The 19040-nt window shown below is 41.1% G+C and overlaps 2 protein-coding genes across 2 annotated transcripts; both read right to left on the bottom strand.

Moving 5' to 3' along the window:
* Positions 1-232: 232 nt before the first annotated feature.
* LOC114460342 (protein regulator of cytokinesis 1-like) lies at positions 233-9801 on the bottom strand. Its single transcript, XM_028442271.1, has 14 exons — positions 9665-9801; positions 8039-8171; positions 6928-7050; positions 4986-5231; positions 4746-4916; positions 4520-4669; positions 4284-4431; positions 4043-4179; positions 3118-3213; positions 2895-3041; positions 2712-2825; positions 1750-1860; positions 1511-1669; positions 233-582 (listed from the first exon to the last, which is right to left on the bottom strand). The coding sequence occupies exons 1-14, from the start codon at positions 9673-9675 to the stop codon at positions 502-504; spliced, it is 1827 nt and encodes a 608-aa protein (XP_028298072.1). The 5' UTR covers positions 9676-9801; the 3' UTR covers positions 233-501.
* Positions 9802-10325: 524 nt separating this feature from the next.
* Positions 10326-18306, bottom strand: LOC114460341 (vacuolar protein sorting-associated protein 33B-like). Its single transcript, XM_028442270.1, is given in 25 exon segments — positions 10326-10460; positions 10582-10692; positions 11254-11329; positions 11416-11517; positions 11598-11671; positions 12104-12236; positions 12518-12564; positions 12953-13007; positions 13074-13138; positions 13243-13317; positions 13450-13540; positions 14380-14405; positions 14408-14465; positions 14537-14610; positions 15170-15247; positions 15316-15409; positions 15514-15618; positions 16252-16346; positions 16600-16645; positions 16722-16789; positions 16872-16921; positions 16992-17053; positions 17125-17205; positions 17563-17659; positions 18082-18306. Coding segments are annotated over 24 exon segments (1842 nt in total). The 5' UTR covers position 17659; positions 18082-18306; the 3' UTR covers positions 10326-10380.
* Between the last annotated feature and the right edge of the window lie 734 nt (positions 18307-19040).

Here is a 19040-nt window from a genome sequence, read left to right on the forward strand (position 1 = left end):
CAAACCTGACCAGTACCGAAGTAGATATTTTTTTAATCATGTATTTAGTAATTGTTGATCAAATTTTACACATTTAATTAAATAATTATATGTAATACCAATGCAAACCTGAACTAAAATTTTCACAATAATCCCATATTAACTGTACTTTGTATTAAGTTTATCTTTGTATTTCATTTTTATTCAAATACAGACTCTTAAGAAACTCATCATAATAAGAAAATGCAAGGAATAAATTTCAAACAAAAATTTAATTTTGTATCTACAATCATCAGTATCAAGGTGCAAAATAATCTTTGAAACATGTTTGTGTAACAGAATAAACTACGATTTATAATATAAAAAAACTTTTTACATCTGCAGCAACGACAGTTACACACTCAGAGTAGTGTTAGCCACACACAATCATACGCGCATGCACGCGCACACACACACACAGCAGTAACAGAACACATCCTTCATTTACACCTGAACAGCAGGTGGGTCAGCTGCTGGTCAGGTCTAGAGGTCAGAGGTCATGGTGTTGGTAGAGTTGAGGATGTTGTTCTGGTTTTGGTTTTCTGAGGCCTTTGAAAGGTCACGCTGTGGAAGTGAGAGAATGAGATCATCATACACTCATTCAATAATCATCATTAGATATGGTTTCAATGTAATCAATTAATCGTGCAAATTTGGACTTAATTTGCAGACAAAGTTTTAAAAAACTGAAACCAATACTGAGATAGACACCCTGACTAACAACACTTCTGTTCTTTATAAATATTTTATCCTGTCACATATTTGATATATTTGATTCTTTTTAACTATAAATCACTCGTTGTTAGATTGAACCTCAGATACGTTTAAGATGCAGATCAAATGTTCTCACAGATCAAGATCTTTGACTGAACCTGACGAGTTAGGTCTGGTTCAGTCTTAATATATAGATTTTACTCAGCCTTAGGCTTAGGTCGGGCGCTGCATGATAAATGATTAGTCAGATGATGTGTTTCAATATGCCTCACCATGTTGTGCCCCACGGAGTGACACCTGAACGCACAATGCCTGAATGCCTCATTATGTAGCGCGAAATTGAGATCGTAAGACAATTACAGTACGCAGCAGTTACGTTCTGGGATTGTACCCGTGCTGGAATTGTCATGTGCAAATTGTCATACTAAGATAACAATGATATCTTAGTTGTAATTCACATTAATATTGTGTATTAAGAAGTGCAATAATATATTTTAAATATTTCAGCAAGTTATTTGTTAGTGAAGTGCATTTTATGCCAAAAATTAACTTTGAACATTTACTATGAAATTGAATGAACAATCTCAGCACAGCGAAAGTAGCAAAAATTAATTTTCCGGTAGTGCGTGTGCTCAGATACAATCTCAGTACGATGCAATCTCACCGGGAAATGACTGAATGTCTCACCCGGTGACGCCTGAACGCCTCACCGCGCAATGCCTAGACGCCTCATTGTGTGACGCCTGAACACCTCACCATGTGATGAAAGGTGACGTACCACAAACTGGGAGTAGGTGGAGGCTGCCGAGGCTATGCTGAAGTTTCGCTGTGGACTGGCTGAGCTGAGCGTCACCCCCTGGAGGCCGTTCTCCTTATTACAGCCTCTGGGCCCATGGAGAGGAGGTTTGGATCTGATGGGAGTCCTCTGATTGGCCAGCTGAGAAGGAGAGACGTCAGGAGTCATTGCACGCCTGTGTGTGTGTGTGTTTGTGTGTGTGTGTGCGTGCGCTCGCTAACCTTGTTGGCTGACAGCGGGGGGCGGGACACGGGTGAGTGACAGACGGTCCCTCCATAGACGGAGCGCGTGGTGCTGTTGGAGGCGGAGCTTGAGACACCAGTGGCGTTACACTGAAAAAAATATTTTTTTAGGATTTAACAAATAACACAAAAATCTACATCATCTTCCTTTGATAAATTCATTTGAGTTTGAACTGGAGTTAGTTTTTTTAGCCACAGTCTTTTGACTAAAATGCAATTTGTAGTTTTAGTCAAAATTTAGTCATCAGGACATTTACAGTATAGTCTAGTTTTAGTCAACTAAATTACATTAAGATTTTAGTTGACTAAATCTGTTACAGATAATCAATTAAAATATAAAGTACAAGATTCAAAAGTCATTGGTCAACCTGACATTGGACGTTATTAACGTTTGTAAACACAGATCACATTAGTTCTGATTGGATTTTGTCCCATGTGACAAAATTATAGTTTAGTTTTTATTAATGTGTTAAGGTTTAATTTATTCAGATGACTGTCCATCAGGAAATTCACTTTGATCTCCTGACATGTTTTGACCGTCAACCTCCAGTCTTCTTCAGAGGCATCTGCTGATTGCTTTGATGTGTTCTTTGATGTTTCCTTGAATTCTATGTAATAATTCTTTTTGTCTCCTTTTTGAATAATATGCTATGGTTTCATTTATTCAGACAACAGGAAAAATCAAAACAATCAGCAGACACCTCTGGGGAAGACTGGCAGTTGTCAGTCAAAACATCTATGTCGATTTGTCTGAATAAATGAAACCATACCATATTATTAAAGAAAAAAAGACAAAAATAATTATTATATTTTGGTATAACTTTCGTCTACATGTATTTTGCTTTTAAATTAGTCATAGTTTAGTTATTGTCACTGTAGTCGCAAAAATTATGAGGACATTTTCTAGTCAACTAAATTAGTACTGATGTGTGTGTTCTGACCCTCTTGCTTCCTCTGGGCGTGGTCGAGGAGGGGAGGAAGCGTCGTTTGGTTGGAGTTCTGACGATGGTTCCGTACAACATGTCCTCCTCCGTCTGTTTGTTCCTCTTCATGTGCTGAGACAGGAACACACACATGAACACACACGCATACATCAACACACACACACACTCACACACACTGACCCTCTCCTGCTTCTCCTTTTCCTTCTCTACATGGTGGAGCTCCCACTGCTGTTCCACATGCTGCAGGAACTTCTTTCCATTCACCAGGAACTCTCTGCTCTGCTGCTGCTCCCACTGCTCAATCTGAGCTTTCAGCTGCTTCTCCAGCTGCACACGCACACACACACACACACTGAGGCAGAGCTGGGTATGTGAGTAACCTTGTGGGGAACTGGGCTCAGACCTTGGGGAGGCTCTTGTGAAGCTCCGCCCTCTGTTTCTCCTCTCGGAGCAGGTTTCCTCCTCTGTTGGTGAACCTGGAGGGATCTGAAGCTTTCCTCTGACAACAAACACACACACACACACACACACACACACACACACACACACACACACACACACACACACACACACACACACACACACACACACACACACACACACACACACACACACATTAATGTTGTGTCTCTGCAGTGCTGCCCCCTGCTGGATAGCTCTGCTCCTCTCACACTGAGACCCCCAGTGGACACAAAGAGGAACAGCTCACACACAGTTTCAGTTAGTGAGACGTGAGGCTTAAAGATGTTAGCTCATAATTGATAAAACTAATCCACTCATCAATTACTGAGATAGTTGTTCCTGCTGTGGAGCCAAAGCCTCACCGCGTGACGCCTCTACACCTCACCGCGTAACGCCTCTACACCTCACCGCGTGACGCCTCAACACCTCACCGCGTAACACCTCTACACCTCACCGCGTAACACCTCAACACCTCACCGTGTAACACCTCTACACCTCACCGCGTAACACCTCTACACCTCACCGCGTGACGCCTCTACACCTCACCGCGTGACGCCTCTACACCTCACCGCGTGACGCCTCAACGTTACCCCTCAACACCTCACCCTGTGACGCTTCAACGCCTCACTGTTTGACACCTCAACGTGTGACACTTCAACACCTCACCATTACGCCTCACCGTTATACTTCACCCTGCTGCTAAAGGCTTTGAGGATTAAAGCTCAGCCTCACCTTTGACCTCATGTTTACAGATTTAGTTTAAAGTATAGTTCTCACTTCTTCTTTCATTTACATTTTCCTCATAAATCAGTCACATAATAAAAGGTTGAACTTGTCGTGGACTAACTGAACAGTGAGCATCTCACCTCCAGCTCCAGGTAGAGGCTCCAGTGCTCCTCCCACCTCTGGACTCCTTCAAACATCTGTCTGTGCTCCTCAAACAGCAGCTGGAGACGCTGCAGCTCAGCCTCGTGTTCACACAGAAGGTCCTCAGTGAAGTCCTCTGAAATACACACATACTTACACACCTTTACACAAACGTGTGTGTGTGTGTGTGTGTGTGTGTGTGTGTGTGTGTGTGTGTGAGAGAGAGAGAGAGCCACATACCGCTAACATAAGCTCCAAACTCTCCTCTCTGTTCTGAGCTTATCAAACATCTGTCCCACATCTGGTTGATTTGAGCTCGTAGTGACAGCGTCACCGCCCTGATGTTCTGGAGCTTCAGCTGCTGTAGACGCTGCAGCTCCGTCTGTAGCTGAGGGACAGACACAGAGATGAGGGACAGACATGGGTCAGTAGCTGAGGAACACACACGGGTCAGTGGGTGAGGGACAAGCTCTCACCTCTTTAAGGGTCCTGCAGCTGGAGCCCAGCATGTGCTGAGAGAAGGCGCTCCGGTTCTCCTCAGGAACCTGCAGACATTCCCACAGCTGGAGGATCTGAGCCTTTAGAACTTCACACTGAGCTGAGACCTGGGACCTGATCTGCTGGAGCTAGAGGTAGAACAGCTAGAGTTACTACTGACAGCTAAGTGTGTGTGTGTGTGTGTGTGTGTGTGTGTGTGTGTACCTCACGCAGCAGCAGTGTGAGAGCTTGCAGGTTCTCTGAGGACAGACAGAAGGCGTCCTCTTCCTCACACATCACGTCCTTCTCAAAGCTGTTCTCTGGAACCTTCTCCACCTCCTCCATCAGACGCACAATCTGCTGACGGAGCTGCACAAACTCTGTGTGTCGCTTGGCCTGGACGCACAAACACACACGTGAATACTGAATAACTGATGATGATGATGAAGCTGGTGTGTGTCCTACCCTCTCCTCCTGCTGGTTGGACACGTGCTGCTGGAGCTCCTGTAGCTGCTGCAGGGAAGGCACGGTGGGGGCGTTGCCAGGGGCGTTGAGTCCATGTGGTTCACAGCACAGCACGTCACAGAGGTCCTGGTCCTGCTCCAGGAGAACCTGCAACTGCTGCAGGCGCCGAGCCTTCTCCTTGGTCAGCACCTCCACCCGAGTACGGATGTTCCTCTCCTGCTGCAGCATGCTGACTCCGCCCTCCTCCTGTCTCACACACACACACACGGGTTGCCAGGTCTGACGATACAAACAGTCACGCATTTTGTGCTCATTTGTGATAATTCTGTGCACATTTGTTGTCATATAAATAGTGACAACTAAAGGTGTAAGAAAAAATCAATTTGGCGTTATATCACAATATTTCCCTGCGAAATTATCGAATTGATCGAAAAAATGTCTAAATCAATTATTTTAATCATGTTTTTAACTAAAAAAAACTATTTAATGTCGCTAACATATCATACCACATAAACTCCCGGTCACTAGGTGTCAGTGAACGCACCATCAGACCTTGGTAAACTACCTCACTCCTCAATGCATTTTAGCTTTATTTTTATAAAACATACTGGACACTTTGATAGATGTATGTGGTTACTTTTTATCAAAAAATTTAAGATTTTAACAGAATCAGAAACTTTTTTGAAAAACGGAATTGGACAGTTTGATAAACATACCACTTGTTTTTCATTTGTGCTTAAATTACAGTTAGTTAACAATTACTTGTTCTCACAAGTTTAAAAACATTAAATAAATTGTATTTATGACCATTTTGTACTTTTAAAGGTAACATTATAATTAGTGGTATCGCAATGTATATCGTATTGTTTAGTATCAGGATATATCGTATCTTCACAGTCATGGCAATGTACAGCCTTATTGCTAACAGGTGATGACTAGTGACAACTAGTGATAACTGATAATAACTAGTGATAACAGGTGATACTAGTGATAACTAGTGATACTTGTGATAACTGATGATAACTAGTGATAACAGGTGATAACTAGTGATAGCTAGTGAGACTTGTGATAACTGGTGATAACTGATAACTAGTGATAACAGGTGACGACTAGTGATAACAGGTGACAACTATTGATAACAGGTGACAACTAGTAATAACTGGTGACAACTAGTAATAACTGGTGACAACTAGTGATAACAGGTGACAACTAGTGATAACAGGTGACAACTAGTAATAACTGGTGACAACTAGTGATAACAGGTGACAACTAGTGATAACAGGTGACAACTAGTAATAACTGGTGACAACTAGTAATAACTGGTGACAACTAGTAATAACTGGTGACAACTAGTGATAACAGGTGACAATTAGTAATAACTGGTGATAACTAGTGATAACAGGTGACAACTAGTGATAACAGGTGACAACTAGTAATAACTGGTGACAACTAGTGATAACTGGTGACAACTAGTGATAACTGGTGACAACTAGTGATAACAGGTGACAACTAGTGATAACTGGTGACGACTAGTGATAACAGGTGACAACTAGTGATAACAGGTGACAACTAGTGATAACAGGTGACAACTAGTAATAACTGGTGACAACTAGTGATAACAGGTGACAACTAGTGATAACAGGTGACAACTAGTGATAACTGGTGACAACTAGTGACAACAGGTGATAACTGGTGATAACTAGTGATGACTAGTGATGACTAGTGATAACTAGTGATAACAGGTGATAACAGGTGATAACAGGTGATACTAGTGACAACAGGTGACAACTGGTGACGACTAGTGATGACTAGTGATAACTGGTGATGACTAGTGATAACTGGTGATGACTGGTGATGACTAGTGATAACAGTTGATAACTAGTGATAACAGGTGACGACTAGTGATAACAGGTGATAATAGGTCTAACAGGTGATAACTGACCTGAAACACAGGCATCTGCAGCTCCTCACACAGCGTCTCCATCTGAGTCGAACACGTCTTTATGCTGATCAGGAATTTCTTCTTCAGCGCTTCTTCCTCCTGGATCATCATTTCTAGAAGATTCTGATGGAGCAACACAACTATCACTGTTATAGACATATCCACAATAGATCTGCCCCGTCCTATGTTATAGACATATACCCAATAGATCTGTTCCTACATGTACAAACTAGATCTGAATCCTTAATGAAGCCTCATTAACCTGCAGCTGTTTGACGTCTCCTCCTCGTCTCTCAGATCATGGTTCAACTAAAGCCACATTGTGTGTTTCTGTTGTGCCCTTTTGTGTATTTTTGGTGCTTTTTTTTTTCTTATGTGTAGTTGTCATTTTTGGTTCTTTTGTGATCATTGTGTGTCCTTTTCTTGTTATTTCAGTCATTTTGTGCATGTTTGGACTCTGAGTGTTTTTGTTTTGTGTATTTCTGTTTTCAATTTTCAAGTACATTTGTGTTTTTTTGTGTGTTTTGTGGAGTTATGTCTTGTTAGTTTCTGGTGTATTGTATTTTGTAGGGTCTTGTTTTTTGTTGTTTATTGGTGTTGTGTATGTTTTGAGTATTTTTCGATGCTGTTTTTGTACTTTGTGGGCATTGTCTTTTTGTCATTTTGTGTATTTTTGAAGTGATTTTGTTGTTGTTTTACACTTGTCTTAGTTTTTGCTAAATATGAGCTTTTTGTGTATTTTTCCATGTTTTAGTATTTCCTTGTTGTTTCATTTGATGTCTTTTGTTAATTTACTGTTATAACAAATAAAGGCTTTGGTTTGTTTGTTAATTTGACTGTTTTGTTGTCCTTTACACAGCATTCTGTACAGCGATTGTTTCATATTCCTTCCAAACATGTTGCGTACCTTTCTCTGACATCCTCTGAGACATAAATCATTTATAAACTCTGTTTTTAACCCATTGAATAATTTTCCTGTAGATATAGCCTGACTCCTCCTTTCTAACCGATCACTCAGACTTAGACATTGATGTGAACAGTGTCGATCATAGATCTACTGATATAGAAAGGGACCAAACACCAACAACAGAGAGTGTGTGATTTCTCTGACCTTGATATGAGTGTTGACCGTGTTTGTTCTCTGTAGTCTCTGATCCTCAGGGATCCCGATCTCCTCCCAAATATCTTTGAGACGACACAGAGCTTTGTGGAGGCACGCCACCGACTCTGCAGCCAACACCTCACTGTGGGACGCAAAAATACAATAAAGGAGTAACGGGGAGACCTTTCTGGGGCCCATCCATAAAGTCAGTAAAATGATGGTCCATTGTTCTATGAATCTGTGATAACCACATTTATTTATTCATTCATCTGAATAATATCCACTGTTATACAGGAAGTTTATTATTATTTGGGCCATTGAAAAGATTCATCTTAAAGATGTAAATCCTTGTTTTAATCAGAAATAAAATGCGTTAAAAGTGACCAAAATAGTGTAAATGGTGGTGAAATGAGATTTTATAAAACACAGAAATTAGTTAAAAGTTGCACATTAGAGTGGCCAAAAACAGAGATAAAGTGGTAAAAAAAAAAAGGGTTCAAAGTATCAATATTGGAACAATTTGTTTAAACTGCCAAATAATTAGCATGAAAAATGGTGAATGTGGTTAAATTGGCAAAAAATAAGCATGAATTATGGTGAAAAGAGGTTAAAAGTGACAATAATGGGTCAACATATGTGACATTAGGTGGAAAAGGTTTATAAGTGCTAAAAATGTCTTGACAGGGGGAAAATGTGCAAAAAAGGCACTGAAATTTGATGGATAAATGGCAGAAATGGGAGTAATGTAGCAAAAAAAAAAGCATTAAAAGGAGCAAAATATGGCAAGAAAAAGTTATAAAACTAGGTTAAAATATGGAAAGTTTGGTGTAGTTGTAGAAAAAGGGTAAAAATAGACACACACACCCACAATCATAGAACAGCAAGAGAAGTACACAAAAATAAGGACAAAAGCACACAGCATTGACAAAAATCCACAAAATGACCAAAAACAACAACAAAAACATCCTGAAATGACAGCAAAGTTACAGGAAAAAAAATACACAAAAGTAAAACAGAAAACACTCAAAATTTCTCCAGAAAACAAACGTCAACTACAAAGACACACAAACAATATATACATAAACAAAACAAGAAGAAAAATAGACAAAATATATAACCAAAATGACAACAAAAAAAGAAAGAAAGAAAAAAAACACACAAGTGTGATCACAGAAATACATAGAACAGCAACAGAAATACACACACACACACACACACACAACAAAAGCACAAAACATTGACAAAAACACACAAAACAATGACAAAAACACAAAGTAATAATGCTCTGATTGGTCAGTTACTTTAATGCTGACGTTAATGTTAATCATGTGACCCTCGGATCAGATAAAATCACGTTTGTGATTAAACTTGTTCATCTGCCTTAGAGGAACCAATCTACTGTAAATCACTCATTAACAATCATTAAAAGTAATAAAAAAAATCCTACGTCAACACATTAAATGTACACCTTTAATTAATGAAAACGTACACATTGTGATAACATAGTAAATGCTGATGATAAAATGTAAAGTAGAAGTGTTATTTGTTGGAGAGACAGAGCAAACAGACGGTATGAACGTTAGCCGCTAATGCTAACGCTGCTGAGTGATTAAAGTCAAATTAAACTTCTCCTACCTTCTCCTCATCGCGTCCGATACAATTTATGATCAAACCTCGGATTAAATCTGATCAATAAACTCCGAGTTTGACTGAAAACAATCCGACGGAGCCACTGTCAACGACGTAAGTGACGTCACTGCGTCAGTTTGAAAGACGCGCCGGTGACTCTCGCGCTCTGATTGGTCAGCTGGGAGGAAGAAAAGTCGCGCTACTGCCGCCTGTTGGAGTGGAGGAGAAACACGTGTACGGCACATTTATAATATTCATCGTTTTTATTTAAGTTTTTAAGTCTTTGTTAATTTAGAAAATAATTAATTACATGATTATGATGATAATGAATAACAACAATGATGGGTGATTTAATTTGGTTTATAAACAATGGTTTACATACTTAATTACCATTTTCACTGAAGTAAAATAAAAAATAAAATAAAAATTAATCACAAAACAAAAAAATCCAAGCAAATGAAACAGTTGTTAGGTGATGGAGATGTTTACATTGATCAGGTCACATACCTGAGATCTATTGTTTGTATATTCACTGAAGATATGTAACATTACTCACATGCTCTACTCTGAGCTCCTCCTGCAGCCTGAGGGTTAAACTACTGGTATGTGTTTTATTCACTCATTAAACAGATGGACAAGTAGTTTGTATAAAACAAATATGTTTAATGGTTCTGTACATGTTTACAGCTGCTCTGCTTTGAGCTGCTCTCTGTGTGGTGATGTCACTGGTGGTTCCTCAGCAGAGCCTCCAGCAGCCTGCTGCTGTTAGTGATGGCTGTGGTGACCACAATGAACCTGTAACCTGTGGAACATGGAGAGAGTTTGAAGGCGTCTGAATGTGAGACTGAATGGAGAAGTTGGACTGGGATAGGTGTGACTAGTACAGGTATAGTATAGTAGAGTATATATAGTACAGTTGTGACCTTTTTCTTTGGAGAGGAAACGAAGCGCTGAGATCTCTGAGAAGGAGCATCCTCCAAGGAACAGGACCAGGACGATCCTCTGAGCCTCATCTTGATCACCTTTAGGGTTTCCTGACAACATGCACTCAGAGTTACATGAGAGTGTGTGTGTGTGTGTGTGCGTGTGCGTGTGCGTGTGCGTGTGCGTGTGTGTGTGTGTGTGTGTGTGTGTGTGTGTGTGTGAGAGGGCTGGCGATATAGACCAAAACTCAAAATGGTGATATAACATGTAAATCTCGATGATTTTAACTAAAAATTAAGCCTGAGCAGAAAAACATATCTGGGTTAAATTTATGGATGCAAAAATGCCACACAGACACATTTACTAACAAACAGCGGATCAATATGTGCCACTTTTGTCTTTTTCTCCTCTAAGGGACAGCACGTGTGAGTGAGTTCTGTAGTGTGGCATGTTTGAAAAAAGGTCTGGGTTAGTTGTTTATGCTGTTTTGAGAAGTAGATAAAGCAGCGACTCCTAAAACAAGTATTTTTAATAGGAAATGAGTGGTAAAAAATATGTACTATAGATCGATATAGGCAATATTTGATAGTGCCAAATTAGAAAACTCGATATATCGATATATTGTTCAGCCTAGTGTGTGTTAGTGTGTGTGTGTGCGTGTTCTTACTCACCTGTAACTGAGAACTCATGTCCGTTCAGCAGTTTGCACACCTCCTCTAGCCCCGCCCACCCATCAGCCCTCAGAACCTGCTCACATACACACAAGCACATATAGGTCACATGACCACAGAAACCGTCAGTGAGACCCAGTGTGCCAGTCCAGATGTTCTCACCTGTTCTATGAGTTTACAGCTCAGAGGAACGTACGCTCCACTGAAGATATACGACATGTCTCTGGGAACACGCAGATCATACTCCTCATCACACTTTGGTACCTACACACAAAGTCAGAGAGGATCACACAAACACAAACACAGACAGACACAGACACAGACACACACAAAAACACACTAACCAGGCTGAGTTTGCGACTCAAAGCTCTGAAGTTGCTCTTCTTTGCCAGAGAGGAGAAGGCGTCGCTCAGCTTCCCTTTGGACATAAACACAAACTGACCCATTACCATGGTAACCTCAAACAAGCCATCCCATTGCCATGGTAATGTGAGACAGTGAGGCTCCTCCCTCACCATGGCAACGGAGCCTGTGTGTAATCACCATTACCATAGTAGCTGACTCAATGAGAGCTGCAGTGGGAACTTAAAACAGCATTGGAGCCCTGTTGCCATGGTAACATGAGGAAGTGAGGCTGGCCTGTTGCCGTGGTAACTAAAGGTTCGTGAGGCAAGCCTGTTGCTGTAGTAACCTGAGAAAGTGAGGCAGGCCTGTTGCCGTGGTAACCTGAGGAAGTGAGGTGGGACTGTTGCCATGAGTCAGGCTGTCTGTATTTTTTCTGACATTTGAAGGTAAAGGAGCTGCTGAGCTCTGACTGACAGTGGGAGGAGGCACTTATTTTGGGATGTACCTGCAGTCCTGTCGTTGACCAATTTTCCCACAGTGTTCTCCATCACTGTGAGTGTGTCTCCTGTCTGTTGCTCCGTCAGTAGACCCAGCTGCTTCAGGTTGGAGAAGGTCAGCAGATGCTCATAGCCGTAGCTCTGATTAGATCACACACACACGCACGCACACGCACACGCACACGCACACGCACACGCACACGCACACGCACACGCACACGCACACACACACACACACACACACACACACACACACACACACACACACACACACACAACTGAAGGTCCAGGAAACAGAGAGCATTGGTGTTACAGTTGAACTGGTGACCATGTCATCCAGTGACTGATGTGGTGGAAACAGAGTGGTTGTCTGACACCAGTTATAATGATGACCAGTTACAGTGCTACATGTGAGGTGTTACCTGCAGGTACTGGGTCTTCAGTGAGCGATAGTCCTTGGACTGAAGGCCTGGAGAAGAGAAGAGAAAAAGTAGTAGAAGAAGAAGATAATAATGGCTTGAATTTATAGGCAATTTTCTCAAGGACACTCACAGCAACGTACAGAAACCATTATTCACTAACACCAGTTACATCACATCAGTCATACCAGTGGTGGTAAGCCTACAATGTAGCCACAGTTGCCCTGGGGCATACTGACAGAAGCTTGGCTGCATACGGCCCCTCTGACCACCATCAACATTCATACACAATTCATACCCATTACTACTATGTCAATGAGGGTAAAGTGCCTTGCCCAAGGACACAACAACAATGACTTGGATAGAGTGGGATCATCATCATCATCATCATCATCGTCTTCATCATCATCAGAAGCTGAGTTGTGTAGACACACTCACCATTCTCTGTGAGGGACAGCAGACACATCAGCCTCAGGCTCTCTACCACCGACACCTGAGGAACCACAGTCACATGATCACATGATCACAGAGGTCACTATGTGGGGGGCGGAGCTCCCACCTGTCTGATGATGTGCTCCTCGATGTAGGTGATGCTCTCACGAAGGTCGAAGCCCTCCAGCATAGCTGCAACAAGCAGAGGAACATCTGATCATCATCATCATCATCACATGTATGGTCACATGAGAGAGCGTCAGAGACAGGAAGTGACATCATCGAGAAGTAGTTACAGTGTTCAGTCTTTAGCAGCTCCTGGAAGTCCTGCTTGGTTTTCTTCTTCATGATGGATTCACTCGCTCCAATGTCTGAAACACACTTCATACTTTATCCTCTGCTAAAATTAAACCATAGGATTAATGTTAGTGTTTTTGAGCCAGCGTGTGACTCAGGCTCAGACTCAGGCTCAGGTTCAGGCTCAGGTTCAGGATCAGACTTACGCAGGCTGAGCAGACGATGCTCCTGCTTCAAACCCTTCAGCTCCTCAGAAACAAAGGCCTTGATCTGCCTGATGTCCAATCCACGACGCTTCTACAGAGCACAACTCAGGATTAATTTATACCAACAACTCAGGATTAACTCATCCTACACATCAACTCAGGATTAATTTCTCCTACACACAACAACTCAGAATGAACTTATCCTTCACACAACAGGATTCATTTATATCAATCAATCTTTTATTTGTATAGCGCCAAATCATAACCAATTGGTATCTCAAGACACTTTACAGTAGAGCAGTCTTAAGGACGGACTCTTCGTTTTAGGATACACACATATGCATATATACTGTACGTATATGCACATACATATGTATCCCACACCCAACATGGATTCATCATGGCGGCAAGGAAAACCTTCTGTTATACAACAGAAGCTGATTTATACAACACATCAGCTCAGGATTAACTCATCCTACACATAATTTTAGGATTAACTCATCCTACACCACAACTCTGAATTCATTTATCCTACACATTATATCAGGATTCATCCATCCTATACAACAACTCAGGAATAATTTATCCCAACAACACAGGATTAACTCATCCTAACCATCAACTCCAGATTAATTTATCCAACACATTAGTCCCGGATTAATCTATTCTACACAACTCAATATCAACTCATCATAACCATCAACTCAGGATTAACTCATCCTACAGACACAGCACAGGATTAACTAACCCTACACATCTAGGTCAGGATTAACTAATCCTATTCATCCTTGACCTTAATTTATCCTTATCCTTTGTCAACTCAGGTTTAACTCATCCTACAGGCACAACTCCAAAGTTGAATTTATCCTACAGTAACCACTAAGTTTTAACTCATCCTACAAAGACAGTTCAGGCTTAACTAATCCTCACATCGTAGGCCGTCTGTAGGTTCCTGCCTTCTGGCTGAGGAATCCAAAGACGTTGGAGAAATGCTGGTTTCTGATCTCACTGAAGACCTGAGACACAATCACACACGTTCATTTTCCATCCCATGAGTAAGAAAGTTCTGAGCTTAAGTCAGACTTACTGCATCCTGAGAGTTCAGCATGACTTTAACGCCTTTGTCAGATGATGTCACGTCACTTCCAAACTCCACACAGCCTGAAAAACACAAACGGATCCATCGCTCTCTGTACTCTATAAATACTACTCTACTACTACTACTCTATACTCAAACAATACATCTACACAGAGCTGAGCATTACTGGCTGCTGTTACCAACCTCATAACTTCCTGAGAATGTCATCACATGTCATCAACTCCCTTCATTAATGTCAAACTTACTGAGGAATACCAGTACAATCCCATATAAACAGTCAATAAAAAAGTATAAACCTGATAAAATGATAAATAAAAAGTATAAACCAGTATAACACATTAAATACATTAAAAAAAACTGCATAAACAATAAAAACCAGTATAAACCAACAGTAAAAGAATAACAGAGTGAACTATTGATAACTAGTGCTCTCCCTGTATGGGGGGGGGGGCTTCACTGATGATGACAGATAAACAGGTTTCTCACTGAATGTCATCAGTGTGTTTCACAGGAACCAATGAATGGCCTTGACACTCAGAGGGGCTCTGTGATTGGTCAGTGGTGTAAGCACTAAACAGGAGGAGGAGGAGCCTAATGACTCAGCTTTTAAAGTGAACTCACCACATTTAATCCTGAAGATGTCATCCACCAGACCTTCGTAGACCACTTGTGAGCAGAGAGGAGTGACAAAGTCCACATCTGTAGGGAAGAAGATGTGACGATGAGAAGGAGGAAGAGGAAGAAGCGGAGGATGAAGAAGCGCACACCTCTGTCTATGATGAACACCTTCCCGATCTCAGCACGCCTTTCTTTCAACTCCGCCTCCTCCTCCAGGGTCTCCCTCCATAGCTCGTGGGTCATCTGTGGACACGGACACACGCACACACACACACACACACACACTAAGCAGTGATGATGATGATGATGATGATGATGATGTTCCCGCCTTCTCTCTCTCTCAGCACCTTAGAGCAGCGTCCGATGCCGTAAACCTTAGAGAACGGACCGTAGAGCATGTGCAGGAGGCGGAGTACATTAGCCGCCGTCTTTAGCCAGCGCTGATCACCAGCCTGGAACACATACACACACATAATATATAGTGATCTTAAAGATGTAAATCTTTGTTTTAATTAGACGTAAAATGGGTTAAAAGTGACCAAAAATGGTAGAAAATGTGGTGGAATGGGATTTTAAAAACCACAGAAATGTATTAAAAGTTACAAATTAGAGTGTGCAAAAACAGACAGAAAAAGTGGTCAAAAGGGTTCAGTGTTAAGTTTGGAACAATTAGTTTAAACTGGCAAATAATGGGCATGACAAATGGTGAATGTGGTTAAATTGGCAAAAATAAGCATGAAATATGGTGGAAAGATGTTAAAAGTGACAATAGTGGGTCAACATATGTGACAGGTGGAAAAGTGGGGAAAGAAAGTGCAGAAAAGGCATTTAAATTTGATGGTGAAGTGTCAGAAATGGGAGTAATGTATCAAAACTATGGCAAGAAAAAGTGATGAAAATATGTTAAAATATGGAGGGTTTGGTGTAGTTGCAGAAAAAGAGTAAAAATAAGCAAAAATGGGCTCAAACTGTTCAAAAAATATTTTTAGTTACTTGAAGGCATCTGGTGACCCCCTCCCAATGTCTCGCAACCCCAAATGGGGTCATGACCCAAAGATTGAGAACCCCTGATGTGGTGGATTTACCAGAAAAGAGTCTGTGAAGAACTCGGGCAGCTCCATGCTGAGCACGTCATCGTCCAGAGGAAGAAGGAGGAAGTCCCACTCATCCACGCTCACATCTGACACACAAACACAACAGTAGACACAACAATACACACAACAAAGACACAAGATCACAACCAGGCCTGGGTGACATATGGTAAAAATGAAACTGTTGACTAAAAGAGATTATGCTTTTGTCTTTGAAGTTGCTCTGCAGCAGCTTCTCTGGTCTTAAAGGGGCCACATACTGAATGTGCTCTCAAACATGCATCACTAACTTTATATAATTTATCACTGTTTGAACGAGAGCAGCGTTTAAAGTTCACTGACCTCCAAACACGCCCTGATCCTCCAGAAGACACTCACAGGAGTAGAACTGCAGGTTCAAACACACACACACACACATGAATACACAAGCACAGACTAATGCACACAAACACACACACACAAACCTTCTGAGGGGTGAAGATGATCTTGTACTTCCTCTCGATTCCTGCTGCTTTGTCTGCATTAACCACATCTGGAAGAAGAAAAATAATTAGAAAAAAGAGAATATGAAGAAGAGCAAAATGAGGAGGAGGAGGAGGAGAAGACTCACTCACCACAAATCCACTTCACAGTCTGGATCCTGGGTCTGATCAAGAAGCACAGCCTGTAGAGGACAGAGTGAGACTGTGATCACACACACAAACAGACACACATAGACACACACATACACCTACTGCTGAGCTGTGCTGACGATCGCTTTCAGCTCCACCTTATACAGTTTGTCCACTTCGTGTTCCTGCAACAAAACAGGACAATGAAGATGTGTGTGTGTATGTGTGTGTCAGCATGTGTGTGTGTGTGTGTCACCTTGAGCGTTGTGACGTTAGCGATGCGATCCAAAGGACTCATCAAGTCTGCATCAATGAAGAGGTCTTTCTTTCCAGGCAGCTGCACAACAAGAAAAAGAGTCACAAGTTAACATGATCACCAGCCAAACCATAACACCATAACACTAGCCTCAGTACATCAGAAACTAGTCAGAAGATAACATGATGACTAGTTAAAGCGTAACACCAGTAGGTCTGTGATCAACATTCAGGATGCTTCAGTGGTTTGATGAGCATGTGCGTCCAATCACGCAGTTCATTCAGTGTACACACACACACACACACACACACCCCCACACACACACACACACACACACACACACACACACACACACACACACACACACACACACACACACACACACACACACACACACACACAGAGGAGGATGCTGATTGGTGGAGGGGCGGGGCCTACCTGTTCCAGCAGGTAAACCAGGTGGTCTTTGACCAGCCTCTTCAACATGGAGAAGTCTGGGAGCTTAGGAGAGTCTGTTCTACTGCTGAAAGCCATGCTGGAAACACAAACACATACAGATGTCATGACTTAGCTCGTATCCAGTTGTATTGGTGACACAGCAGACATTAGTGAGTGCATTCAAACTATTTTATTACATTTATTTTATATAATCATAATTTTTACATTATTCTCTGTCACCAGGTAATGTAAAATGTCTGTACAACATTGAGAAATGTAGCTTTTACTAGTTTTCCACCTGCAGTCGGTCACCAGCTAAAACGCACACCAGTGTAAACAGAACACCGTGCTAGCTTGAAGGCTAAAAACACATATTTTACAATCAGATTTGATGAGAATCTGTACGTTGACAGAGTGTATTTTAATTCTCTATAAAGCACCGAATTAATCATTGTAAAAAGCGCTGTGTGTGTGATATAATTCCTTAGTTAAAGGCTTTTCGGTAATAATTGGTACTACCTGCTGCCGTTGCTACATCAGTAGATGAAACCCGGAATGACAGAAAAAAGGTGCCGATTTCCACAGATAGTTTTATTAAAAACACTCCATATACTAAATTATTAAGTATTTAAGCCCTAACTAAATACGTTTATCGAAAATAAAATATATCTTTTCAACGCTAAACTACTACTACTAGATGACAAATGAAGCTGCTGAGGCAGAAAACGACACTGCTGTCAAACAGATTAAAGCTTGTTTTACCGCCTCCTGCTGGAGGAGTGATATAATTACATCTGTTTAGTCTGAGCGACTGTTTTCATTTATTCATTTTAACATGTATAACCAATTTATATATCTTAACACTAATTGTTTTATTTATTCATTAAAATTATACAAGTTTTAGTTGTTTTTTTTAACTTACTTCTTCACTTTCATGAGCAAAATACTTACTTTGTTTAGTAAATATTTTGTATTTGTTCATTCTTAAAGATGAATTACTAATATTTATGTAGTGTCGTTATGTCTTACTTTTCTTTTGTGAAAGTTATATTTTTTTCCAGTACATTCAGCTTTTCTTTTCATACATACACACGTTAGAAAACCATGATATAATGTATAATATTTTCAATTCATTTTTACGTTAAAACGACCAAAAATGTTGTTTTATTAAAAAGCACGGATGGTTTTAAACTACGTTATCCAGTAATTCACACGTTTTTATTAGTCCTAAATTAGCCAATGACGGTGACCTGCCCCGTCATGTGACTACGGGTAGCAACTTGGCCCATAAACCCTACATTTGAGCGCTCGTCTGACATTGCTCACTTTTTGTTGACATTTTGAGGCTTCATAGCTAGGTTTGTCCCTCACCATGAGCTCAGACGCTATTTTACTGTTAGAAACGGTTCACTTTGCAGCAGAAAAACATCGAAACCAGCGAAGAAAAGATCCAGAAGCGACTCCGTATATCAACCACC

Source organism: Gouania willdenowi, unplaced genomic scaffold, assembly GCF_900634775.1.
Source record: "Gouania willdenowi unplaced genomic scaffold, fGouWil2.1 scaffold_430_arrow_ctg1, whole genome shotgun sequence".
In the NCBI taxonomy this organism is placed as follows: Eukaryota; Metazoa; Chordata; class Actinopteri; order Blenniiformes; family Gobiesocidae; genus Gouania; species Gouania willdenowi.

Excerpts from the sequence above, each read along its gene's own strand:
- LOC114460342 (XM_028442271.1), bottom strand. Across the intron at positions 5,232-6,927 it reads TGCAGATGCCTGTGTTTCAG|GAGGAGGGCGGAGTCAGCAT; the intron begins GTCAGTTATCAC and ends TGTGTGAGACAG. Across the intron at positions 1,861-2,711 it reads CGCCCAGAGGAAGCAAGAGG|TGTAACGCCACTGGTGTCTC; the intron begins GTCAGAACACAC and ends TATTTTTTTCAG.